The sequence below is a fragment of the Bufo gargarizans genome, chromosome 1, assembly GCF_014858855.1.
Source record: "Bufo gargarizans isolate SCDJY-AF-19 chromosome 1, ASM1485885v1, whole genome shotgun sequence".
Lineage (NCBI taxonomy): Eukaryota > Metazoa > Chordata > Amphibia > Anura > Bufonidae > Bufo > Bufo gargarizans.
Genome location: NC_058080.1, coordinates 151,503,915 through 151,516,898, shown reverse-complemented (window position 1 = coordinate 151,516,898; position 12,984 = coordinate 151,503,915). Strand labels below are relative to the sequence as shown.

The 12,984-nt window shown below is 41.7% G+C and overlaps 1 protein-coding gene across 11 annotated transcripts in view; it reads left to right on the top strand.

The window, feature by feature from the left end:
• The window catches only part of MTUS1 (microtubule associated scaffold protein 1), a 261,609-nt gene extending 254,864 nt beyond the window's left edge, over positions 1–6,745 (top strand). For 10 of the 11 annotated variants that reach the window (XM_044299622.1, XM_044299618.1, XM_044299611.1 and 7 more), the window contains 4 exons: positions 38–136; positions 1,861–1,977; positions 4,290–4,387; positions 4,972–6,745. In XM_044299622.1, coding sequence (XP_044155557.1) covers positions 38–136; positions 1,861–1,977; positions 4,290–4,387; positions 4,972–5,185 — 528 coding nt within the window. In that variant the 3' untranslated portion in view covers positions 5,186–6,745. The remainder of the gene's footprint in view (positions 1–37; positions 137–1,860; positions 1,978–4,289; positions 4,388–4,971) is intronic. The other variant, XM_044299631.1, reaches the window with a different exon arrangement.
• Positions 6,746–12,984: the final 6,239 nt, after the last annotated feature.

Genomic DNA, 12,984 nt, shown 5'->3' with positions numbered 1-12,984 from the left:
TTACATTTATTTTGTTTTCTTTTTCCCCAATTTAAAGAAAAAAATTGAAGAGTTAAGACAAGAGAATGAATCTCTGAAGGAGAAGCTGAAAGCTGAGGAGGAACAAAGAAAATTATCCAAAGAGAAAACCAGACAGGTCGGCGTTGTAGACGGAATTTTCTACCATTGTCTTTTGTGTATAAATTACAAGTTTTAATTACCGTATTTTTCACTTTAAAAGACGCACCCCAGGTTTTAGACGAGGAAAATAACCCCAAAAATATTTTCAAACAAAAGGTGGGCTAAAACATGTGCAGTACATTGGTGCATACCTATGGATAAGGGGATTATAGTCATATAATATAAACACTGTCCAGCGTACTATAATTCACCTAAGTGTTATAACCCCCCCCCCCCCCCCCTCATCCAGAGGAATGCACCCGTGTACTGCCGTACATGGGTGTGTTCCTATAGATGAGGGGGCTTATGGTCACATTTAATATACACAGGTCAATTATAGTACGATCCCTGGATAGTGTTACTATTAAATGTGACTATACCCCCCCCCCCCCTCTTCTATAGGAATTCACCCATTCACTGATGCACACAGGTGTATTCCTATGAATGAGGGGGGTTATAGTCACATTTAATGCAAACACTTAGGCCAATAATAGTACAGCTCCTGGACAGTGTTTATATTAAAGGTGACTATAACCCACCTCATCCTAAAGAGTGGACACATGTACTGCAGTACATGAGCGTTTTCCTATAGATGAGGAGAGGTTATAGCTATATGTAATAGGTCTGCCCTTGAGCTCCCCTTCTTTATATCCAGGCTGTCACTCACCAAGTCTCAGGTGGGGACAGCCCAGTAGTCCCAGGGGAAAGCAGTGCTGACTCGGGGTGCCGGAGGTTCGGTAATGCTCCTTCACAGTGGCGAGCGGTCGGGCAACTGACTAAACTGATTGGTGGAGGCAGCGGAGCAGCAGTTTCCGCCGTGCTTGCCACCAATCAGCTCAACATATAGGGCAGCAGTGCCGGAGCGCGTCACAGTAGGGGAGGGAGGTGAGGCTGGGAGGACAGCAGAGTCAGTGCTGCTAAGCAGCAGCAGCAAACCGAGCGCTCACACCGTCCTATTAAACATGCGTGCTGGCGGCATTTGCTTCAATGACCGCCTTCCGCCCCACACTTCCTACTAGAGGGCGCCGCCTCACATTAACACTGGAGGTGCATCTCTAGATATCAGCCTGCAATGTGACGGCCATATTTTGGTCACGTTCGCTTTATAAGATGCATTGACTTTCTTCCCCCCCACTTTGGGGGGTAAAAAGTGCGTCTTCTAAAGCGAAAAATACAGTAATCTTTTCTCACAAAGCTATATATTAATCTGCTACTCCTGCTCTATAATTGTTCTGCATTTTGCAATGACAGGTCCTCATTGCCAAGTCAGAAGGCGACGTTTTATCTAAAAAAAAAAAAACATATGCAGTAAGCATCCGTATACTGTGTGAATAGTCCAATCTATAAAGGATAGATTCTCCTCATTTTAATGACTATAACATATGAGACCTTCTGGTTTCCTTCTGCATAAATTTGCAACCAGATTTAAATGAAATAGCTACGACGGTCACCCATGACAATCTGGAAGCGTTCTTATAATGCTTTATATGTTGGATCTATGAGGTCATGTCTGTGTAGAGCTTCATTGGCTCTAGCAAGACACCTGAAAAGATGAATTTCTGCTGCAGGATAATTTGTGTTTTCAGTATGTGCTCTGGGCCAAAATACAATTTGGATTTAAAAACTGTAGATCGTGAATCACTGTATATCAACCTGTGTGCCACAGATCATAGTAACGTGTTACCCTTTCATTCTTTGCAGAAGAACCCTCAGGTGATGTATCTGGAGCAGGAACTGGAGAGTCTAAAAGCAGTATTAGAGATTAAGAATGAGAAATTACATCAGCAAGACAAAAAGCTTATGCAGATTGAGAAACTGGTAGGTGGCTTCTATACCCTAGAGCAGTGTTTCCCAACCAGTGTGCCTCCAGATGTTGCAAAACTACAACTCCCAGCATGCCCGCACAGCCAAAGGCTGTCCAGGCATTCTGGGAGTTGTAGTTTTGCAACAGCTGGAGGCACACTGGTTGGGAAACACTGCCCTAGAGAGTTCAAAACAGGAAATCTGTGATGGTTCTTTAAGGCATCCTTCACTAGTACACCATGCAAGGTGATGCTGATGGCAGGGAAGCACCATTTTTATATCAATACATTACAGTCCTATTATAGCAAGGGAGGACCATTGATGTAACTGGTGGTCTGTGTCTAGGATGGCCACACAGCAGGTTACTCATTGATAATAGTGGTGAAGTCCGCCGCGGTTGCAATGGCACCATACATTCGAGACATTATAAATAGTTCCTTTTCCAGCGGTCAGGTGCCGGCTATTCTGAAGCAGGCAGTGGTAACACCCCTGCCTAAGAAACCGGCGGTACCCGTGACCGATCTGAATAACCTTAGACCGATTTCGGGACTGCCGTTCGCTGCAAAGATAGGCGAGAGGGAGGTTGTTGCACAACTACAGGGATATCTGGAGGTCAATCACATTCTTGACGACTTCCAGTCGGGATTCCGACTCAGAAGGGGTACTGAGACCGCTCTGTTCAATGTCCAGGACGATCTACTGATGGCATTAGACCAGAACGACTCTATGGTCCTAGTCCTTCTATCATCCGCTTTTGACACTATTGACCATCAAGTGTTACTGAACCGGTTGAAAGTGGTAGCCGGATTAGATGGAAAGACCTTGGCATTGATGGTCTCATTTCTCCAGGACAGGGTACGACGAGTGAAGCTGGAGGTATTTCACTCGGCTGATCTCCCACTGTCCTGTGGAGTACCACAAGGCTCGGCACTATCTCCAGTCTTGTTCAACATCTATCTGAGACCATTGGCCGACATCATAAGGAGCCACAATCTTCAGTTTCATGTTTATACGGATGATACACAACTGTACTTTAGGCTTGCCAAAGGAACCGTTGATCATGTCGATCTGGCCGGATGTCTCTTGGAGATCGATCGTTGGATGAGTGCCAATAATCTAATGCTTAATGGCACCAAAACTGAATGTATTACATTCAGTGACCAGAAAATTACACCCTCAGCACCCCAATGGCCATTGTCTTTTGGACCTGTCCCTGAGACAGCCATCCAGGTCAGGGACTTGGGAGTGGTCTTGGACTCCAGATTAACCCTGGCTCCTCAGTTAAATCAGGTGGTTAGTACCTGCCACTACCAGCTGAAACTTCTGAGGAGGATCTTAAAATACATTGAATCCCCTCTCAGGAAAGCCTTGGTCGGAGCACTGATCAGCAGTCGGTTGGACTATTGTAATGCTTTGTACATGGGACTCCCTAAGAAGAACTTGCATAGACTTCAACTTGTGCAGAATGCCACAGCAAGGCTCCTAACGGGTGTTGCCCGCCGAGAGCATATCACTCCCTCTCTTAGTGCCATGCACTGGCTCCCCGTCCAACAACGGGTGATGTTCAAGATTAGATGCTTTATGCATAGGGCATTCCATGGTGTGGGGCCCTTGTACCTGCAACGTAAATTCACCAGGTATGGCCCGTTGAGGACATTGAGGTCTAGTAACGCTGCGAATTTTAACATCCCGCAAGTTAACAAGATCAGACGTGGAGATAAATCCATTTCGGCTCAAGGGGCCAGATTTTGGAACCACCTACCTCTGGCCCTGAAAATGATTCCCAGTCTTCTCTCATTCAGACGTGCACTGAAAACCGTACTTTTCAAACAGGCGTTTGATCTTCCTATAGAACACTTATATTTGGTTCATATAATTTGGGGGGTTTTCCTAAATCTTAGTCTATAAATTCACGGTTGGTAGTGTCCCTTCTATTTTAAAGATACCTTTTTCCTCACGTTTTATTAATTTTGTTCTCTTCACATTCTCTCTCGTTTGAACCTTGAGATCCCCCTACCTTCCCTCACATTAGTAAATGTGGGCCAATGTTTCTATGAAGCTAAAGAGATGCTTTTTGATGACAGACATTGACTGTTCCTCAGGCCTACATACGATTAATACTTTAGCTGAACAAGGACATTTACTACTATTTTTTTATTTATTTTTGTTCCCTTTTCTGCACTAAATCATGGAACCGTGCAAACCAATGTCACTGAATACTGATTTTGTGTAATAAGACTCGTAGAAGCCAAACCCAGATTCTCAAGAGGAAATATCCAGTCTAATGTCTAAGTATATTCATTTGTTTATGTTTTTTGCTTTTCAAGGTTGAGACCAACACAATCCTGGTGGAAAGACTGAACAAATGTCAGCAAGAAAATGAAGATCTCAAAGCTCGTATGGCAAATCACGTAGCTCTCTCAAGGTAATATTTTGGGTCATTTTGTTTTTGTTTTATTTGAAATTCCTTGAGGGTGAAACAAAAATACCAAGACCATATCAGGTCGGGTGAGGCTACATATGGGCAGATGTCTCACCTTCCTCTCTGCCTATTCCCGGGTCCTCTATGATCTGCTTCTAAATGGGGTTTAACCTTTCCTTTGGTCAGAGAAGGAGTGATCAAGACATAACAGGATTCTTCAGTGTGCGCTATATTGAGAACATTTCTGTTTCTAAAATACTCAGTATCTCTATTTTGTGTTTACCAAATGGTGTCCAGTTAGTAAAAAACTGGTATGGCAAGCTTGTCTGTCTTCCATGTAGGTCAACATGCCATACATTTATTTGCCCATAATTTTGTCACCAAGCTGCCCTCTCCCAATATAAAAATAAATAAATAAATTGAAGCTGTGAATACAGAATGGAGACTAATGTAAAACCAAGTTACATTGTGCCTAGGCACAACATATGTCATAGTACTAGAAGACTGGTAGCCTACAATTAAATTTAAAATATGATTGGGATCAGGTTTATTTTATTATTCTATTACGCCTTCTTTTGTTATTGCAGGCAGCTGTCCACAGAGCAAGAAGTTTTGCAAAGGTCTCTGGAGAAGGAATCCAAAGCGAACAAACGTCTCTCGATGGAGAATGAAGAACTTCTCTGGAAGTTACACAATGGTGACCTATGCAGCCCCAAAAAGCTGTCTCCATCTTCCCCGGGTATTCCTTTCCATCCTCGGAACTCTGGATCGTTTTCCAGTCCGACAGTGTCACCCAGATGACACCACTTTATCATTAAACATTAAAACAAAAAACTCTTCCGACATTTCAGGAAAGTCGTGGTGAGATTGCTTTGGACAGAAACAATGGAAACTAAGGCTATATTAGCTACCTAACCATTACAAGATGACTGGAATTTGGGATTTGGGTTCATGGTTCTCTAACCCACTGGAATATGAAGGAGCAACTGAATAATGTTGTTCTTTCAGCTAAAGAGAAGACTTTATGGTAAAAAAAAAATATATATATGGACGTTGTTGCACAAAGCACTTACCTAGCAAGATACAACTATTCTTGCATTTTGCCTTTTTTCACCTACAGCAAGTACATAGGGAAAAAAGCTCAGGGCTTGTAAATAAATCACAAACTTTCTAAAGTTTCTTTATTCACCTGTTAATTGTTTTTCCCATTGGACTGGGTGCTTGTGAAGTGAATGAGATGGATGTTACACACATGGCATGTCTGCCTCATGCTGCCTGTTTTTTTTTTTTCGCGTGTATTTTTTTTTCTTTTTGCCACCATCTCCCGCACTGTTATCTGTACAGCTTATGAACTTGTGCAATCTGCACAGCTTATATTTGCCTTGTAGAGCATCAGAACACCATCCATTAATTGAGGTTCTGTGGTCTTGTCCATGTGGCTTTCTCAGTCCTTCAAATGTGGACTTATTGACTTTTATATGCCTTTGTGAAATAAAATGTCTGCTGCTTTTCATCTGTAATAAGTGATTATCCATCTTGTACATGGTTGTGTACTTTTTGGACTATGCAAAAGGCACCACATTGGTGTTTTACTGTTCACCTGCATTACACAACTTGTATTCTAGTGCAAACAATAACATCTCCGATAACGAATGAGAAGCTTGCCATGTCATAAGATGGGTAATTGCCATCTGTCAATACATGCCTCATTTTCAAGTCAGTTTGTTTTGACTTCGACCAAATGAAGGGAGGGGAAGAAATTGGACACAATCTTTGTACCTGCCTTGAAAAATCCATCCGAAGACAGCCAACCCGGGACTGTTCAGATTTGTTTTTGTTTTTTTTTGTTCACAATTTATAATCTGTTTGCATTGAAATTAATCTGTAAGAAAGTACCATATTTCAAGCATTTGTAAAAAAAAGTTTCCAAAGAGTTTTATAATGTAACGGCCTACAAGAAATGCTTTTTGTTCTGTACATTTTTTATTTTTTTTCCCTAGCTCTCTGCTTAGTTTTTATCCATGCAATTCTTCCGTCGGTTGCCTCTTGGTTTCCTTGGTTAGATATTTCAGGCCTGTGACCAACATGTATTGGTTTGGACCCCTGATTTAATCTTGTTGCAATTTTAATTTTGAACACCAAACTGTCAAATTTGGGCACGGAAAATGGAAATGTTTTGTGTAGTTTTGATTATAATTTTTTTTTTTTTTCATGTTTCATCTGTATCATGCAATTGTGTGTAGCTTCTAGCATACTTGGATGTAAAAAGAAATATTGAAGCTGTAGTTGCTTGGTTTGTAATGATGGAAATATATTCTGATGTTTAAGAGAATAAATTTATTGGTGCAATAATTTACTTCATATCGATTGATCTGTGTGGTTCTTTATTGGTCTTTGTTCTGTTTATTTTATAGTATTCCCGTAAGACTTTGCATGCTTATAATAAATTTAACATGGTGGCCGGTAAAGTATTGGAGGGGGTGTATATCTTACCTAGAAATCTCCAATGTCGATGATGCACCAGAAACCAGGAAAGCTCGGTGGTTTCAGCAAAGTGTAGATTGCTGAGGCACTTTTCTCTAGGCTACTTTCATATCGCTGTTTTTTCTGTACGGTTTTGAGATCCGACAGGGGATCTCAAAACCACAGCAAAATTCTACCGTTCTAATAATACAACCATCTGCAGCCGTTCAGAACGAATCCGGTTGTATTAGATCGAAAATGAAAGTAAGTGTCTGAAAAAAAATGATCTGGCACCATTGACTTAGATCAGGGATGCTCAACCTGCAGCCCCCCAGCTGTTGCAAAACTACAATTCCCAGCATGCCTGGACAGCCTACAGCTATCTGTCTACAGCAGAGCATTGTGGGAGTTGTAGTTTTACAACAGATAGAAGGCTGTAGGTTGGGCATCCCTGACTTAGATGGGTTTTGGTGCGGGATTCAACTTGTTCAGTTTCCCATGCCGCACACAAAAAGGCTGCTTGCAGCGATTGTGTCCGACATGGGAACGCAATAAAATGGAACGGAATGCATTCTGGTGACAATCCATTGACAATGCATGGGGACAAAACTGAAGCATTGTGCTGCAGTTTTGTGAGCCTGTTCCAGATATCAAAACCGGATAGCACAACGCTGTTATGAAAGTAGCCTAAAAATGTTTTATTGGCCTAGATTTTTATGGCATGGTGGGTAGGTTGGTAGAGGGAACTGTCATTCCCTGCCCACTCCAGTACAACATTTTCCCCTAGCCTTACGTGTAGATACTAGGCTCTTTAAAGTGGGAATAAATACTTAGCTGAAATACACATTCTGTGTCGGAGCCTGGTGGGTGTGTGAAGCCCGGTCTCCCTAAGTTTGGCGAAATTACCTAGGTGAGGTGACAACTATGTTTAGTGTCCAGAGGGGCAAGGTGGTTTATGCGCAATGTCTGTGGAGTACTCAGTGACTGCTGAACTTTGATGCCAAACGTGTCAAGTTGGACCAAAATCAAACCTGCTGAATCTAGTCAAATCTATCATTGCTGACGCTACCTACACACAGACCCGCAACAAAAGGTACCGACTGTGGTCACAGCACTATGCAGCAAGGTATTGTGGGTCATTACTTAGTACTGTATTCTACACTGAACAGATCTTATGACTCTGATGGATAATACTTTACAGTGTAAACTGACATTGCGTATCAAATCCTTTTTATTGATTATTGGCAAATATAACATTTCTGTTCGATGGAGACACTTTGCATTGTAAATTGATATAGGCTTATGGGAATCTGCTCCTTTTTTGTATTGTCGGGTCTTGCAGAAAAGATTAAAATGTAAAAGTAAATCTGCATATTAATGTACAGTACATTTTTATGAATATGACATTTGTTTGATAACCTCATTTTAGTAGTAATTTGTTTTGTAGAATTATTTTGTAATGTGTGGATTATTGGCTGTTAATTCTGGAGCTCGTTAACCAATTTCCTTAAAAATCAGTTGTGTAAGACAGTTTGGGGATACCCCTTTCTTTCCGCAATGACCCTGCCCCTTTGCGCAAAATGAAGTCCATGAAGGCATGGTTTAGTAAGTTGAGAATGACACACGAGTGACTACAGAGTCTTGACCTCAACCCTCCTAACACCTTTGGGATGAATTGGGATCCATTCACACGTCTGCAGAATGGATCCGGATCTGTTCCGCAACGTTGCTGAATGGATCGGGGCCCATTTATTTTCAATGGGGCTGCAAAATATGCGTACAGCATACAGTGTGCTGGCCGCACTTCCGCTGCGCAAAATATAGAACATGACCTATTCTTGTTCGCAGACATGGACAAGAAAAGGCATTTCTTTTTAAAGTGCCGGCCATGTGCGGTCCCCGAAATGTGGAACGCACATGGTCGGTGTCTGTGTTTTGCAGATCTGCAATTTGCAGACCGCAAAACACTTGCGGCTGTGTGTATGGACCCTTAGAAGGCAGATAGTGAGTCAGACCTTCTCATCCAATGTCATATGTGACCTCACAAATGCTTTTTTTTAGCTGACCAGCCTAGACACTGCAGAATATTGTGAAAAGACTTTTCAGAAGAGTTTATAGTCACATAAAGGGGGGCCCAGCGTCATGTGTGCTCTTGTTTTAGGACTAGAAAGTCCAACAAGCTCATATATGTGGTCAGGAGTGCATTTACCATATATTGTGTGTGTCTTTTCATATCTAAATGCAAATAATGTAATTTTTTTTTTCCTACTAGTCCTACCATAGAGGTCCCTGCTGCTTCTCAATGTTTTGACTTTGACTCCACAATCAAATGTTCCTTCGTGCTCACTTACATAAACCTAAATGTGTTTTTGTTGGAACATTTCATCTCCACCTCTTCACACCCTGCACTAAATGGAACGTCTTTAATGTTTTCAATGAGGCTGGAAGTGCGTGATCCGGTCTTGTAATAATAGCAATTAGCTGATTGTGTTAAGATGAATAAATTATGTGTTTGGAAAATCCACGTATCTGACAGTAATTACTGGCCTAATGTTTGCTGGAGTTATAAAAGCATTCACTAGCTATTAATTTGCAAATATCATGCATGTGTTTAATGTAAATTAGACCATAGGTTGGTTATCAACTAGATCTACAGTGGCGGTACAGCATAAACCTCCTATATGACAGCAAGTACTAAAGATCATAAAACAAATAAAAACCTTGTAGACAAAACACTATCTGGGAACAGCTGCCCATACCAGCGTACAGTACATATAGAATACATAGTCCATACAGCTACAATACTTTTCCTGGTGGTCCAGTTGCATGGTGATCCATAGTTGTCCCATAGCATCCCCATCAGAGGTTTATTTGGCTGTAAAAGTGCTGGTTGTTTGGAAAGTGATCCACTCCACTGTTATGTCCCTTCCTATCAATGAAATATCATGGCATTGGCAATTAAGCACAGTGCCACCCCAACAAGCTCCTACTTTTTGCTGTACATCTCTGCTCTATGGAGCTGGTGGCTAGCTGCCAAGAGTGGTTGCCCAGGTGTCCTGTATACCACATAGCACAATACTGGAATGTGCTTGGGGCATCTGTATGGAGAAGATAGATGCTCTGTTTTTGTGTTTTATATAAAGTAAAGAAACTACTCAGTTTCCGGATCCCACAGAATAAGTTTCCTATTGCTTCATGTTTGTTCATATGTAACAGACATTTTCCATTATTTGTTTTTTAGCTTAAATTCTAGTCCTTCTCCTTTAAAAGACTCTCTGAAATACGTGTTTGTATGGTAGACAATGTAGACAGCTGCTGTGCTGATGGTATTTGCAGTTATACAGTTAGTAACATGAATAGTATCTGTCTTAACTGCTTATTACATTATAGAAGCATTTGATTGACATTTACGTGCAGGTGCATCAGCGGCGAACAATGCCATGAAAGGAACTTTTTCAGATGTTCAGCATTGCCCTGTTAAAGGGATTCTGTCGGCTAGTTTTAGCATACAGAGCTGTTTACATGTGCTGCTAGATCGGCACTGGCATTTTTCCATTTTTTAGATATACAGCACTACCCATAATTATTCATACCCCTGGCAAATTTTGTCTTAAAGTTACTTTCATTCAACCAGCAAGTAACTTTTTGACGGGAAATGACATGGGTGTCTCCCAAAAGATAATAAGACTATGTACAAGAGGCATTATTGTGGAAAAAACATTTTTCAGCTTTTATTTACATTTGAGCAAAAAATACAAGATGTTCCGCACTGTGGAAAATCTCAGAGGACGTGGTCGGAAGCCAAAAGTGACACCTGTGCTGACCAGGAGGATAGTTAGAGAGGTGAAAAAGAATCCAAGGATCACCACCAAGGCCATCCTGGTGAATCTGGGCTCTGCTGGTGGAAATGTCTCAAGGCAGACAATCCAACGGACACTGCACAATACAGACCAAGGAGGACGCCACTTCTCCAGATAAGGCACGCAAAAGCTTGCTTGGCCTTTGCAAAAGATCATCTGGACAAAGACGACTACTTCTGGTCTTCTGTGTTATGGTCAGATGAAACAAAAATTAGGTCACAATGAGGTTTCCTTCATTTGGCGTAAAAAAGGAGAAGCCTTCAACCCAAAGAACACCATCCCCACTGTCAAACATGGCGGTGGGAACCTAATGCTTTGGGGGTGTTTTTCAGCCAATGGACCAGGGAACCTAATCACAGTAAACTGCACCATGAAAAAAGAGCAATACATGAGGATTCTCAACGACATCAGTCTGCAGAGAAACTTGGCCTTGGGCACCAGTGGACATTTCAGCATGACAATGACCCAAAACACACAGCAAAAGTGGTGAAGAAATGTTTAGCAGACAACAACATTAAAGTTTTGGAGTGGCCCAGCCAGAGTCCTGACTTGAATCCAATTGAGAATCTGTGGAGGGAGCTAAAGATCAGGGTGATGGCAAGAAGACCCTCCAACCTGAAAGATTTGGAGCTCATTGCTAAAGATGAATGGGCAAAAATACCTGTGAAGACATGCAAAAAGCTAGTCGGCAATTATAGGAAGCGTTTGATTGCTGTAATAGCCAATAAAGGCTTTTCTATTGATTTATTGAGAAGGGTATGAATAATTTTGGACTGGACACTTTTTGCTTAAATGTAAATAAAAGTTGAGAAATGTTTATTTTTTTCGACAATAATGCCTCTTGTACATCGTCTTATTATCTTTTGGGAGACACCTATGTCATTTCCCGTCCAAAAATTACTTCCTGGTTGAGTAACAGTAACTTTAATTCAAAATTTGCCAGGGATATGAATAATTATGGGCAGCACTTTATCTATCTATCTATATATATATATATATATATATATATATATATATACACACACACACAAATGAGGCTAGTAAGGAGCCCAAGGGGCTGTTACCAATATTTCGGGAGCCCAGCCACCCCCACTGTGAAGGAACCCAGCACCGCATCCTCCAAATCCACTCTTTGCTCCCCCGATGTCTCACAGTTCGCTCCCTGAGGCTGATGCCAGCACAGGGAAGTAATACCATGCTGGCGCTGACATGCAGCGTATTCGAGCATGCGGGAGATTACGTCGCTTCAACTGTGTGACGTTGGGGGCGAAAGGAGTGGATTTGGAGAATGCGGGGCAGTGCTGGGCTCCTAAAATGTTGGTAATGGCCACCTGGGCTCCCTACTAGCTTCATTTGTGTGTGTGTGTATATATATATAATTGTTTTTCTGATTTAAATAAAATCTGTCGTAGATATGGAAAATGTATGTTGCGGATGTGTTAGTGGTGATATAGCAGCCCATGTAAACAGCTCAGTATGCTAAAACTAGCCGACAGAATCCTTTTAACACCAAGCAAGCGTGCTGCAAATGACTTTTAAATATGGCCACTGGCCGCCACCATTTGTTTACTACCTGGATATAAAGTTTCCATATTAATACATCTTCCTTTACAGATAATATGGACTTCGAAGGAAAAAAAAATCTAAATTTGCAGGAGGTTTAGTGAACTGAAAAGCATATGCACTTTTTTTTTTTATTAGAGAAAGATTTAAAGATAGTCAAGCTTTCACAAAACATTTGATATATCAATCTGGGATTCTGAGTTCTGAGACCCCCACAAGTTATACGATGAGGAGAGAGAATCGCTGTCCTTGCTGCAGGAGAAGGAAATGTGACAGACCCATAGACTTATTTGCTAGTAGGGGGTGGGGTGTCTTAACACTCGGATCCCCCACAAATCAAAACCTTTGATACGTTGCTATGGCATATCAAAAGGTTTGTGAAAGCTTAATGACCCTTTAAATGTTTTAGGTACTCTGATGGCCCTGTGGCTACCGACTATCAGGGTATGATTGACTTGTAGTTTTGCAGCAGCTGGAGAGCCACAGGTTGAGGAACATTGCTGTAGGCCTGTGATGGCTAACCTCCAGCTGTGGTAAAACTACAACTTCCAAGATGTAGACTTGCTTGGCTGTTCTTAGAACTCCACAGAAATGAATGAAGCATGCTAGGAGTTGTAGTTTTACCACAGCTGAAGTGCCGGAGGTTAGCCATCCCTGCTGTAGGCTATATGTCTGACCCGCTCCTGCTCTCTCATTGATCTACAGTAGCTTTGC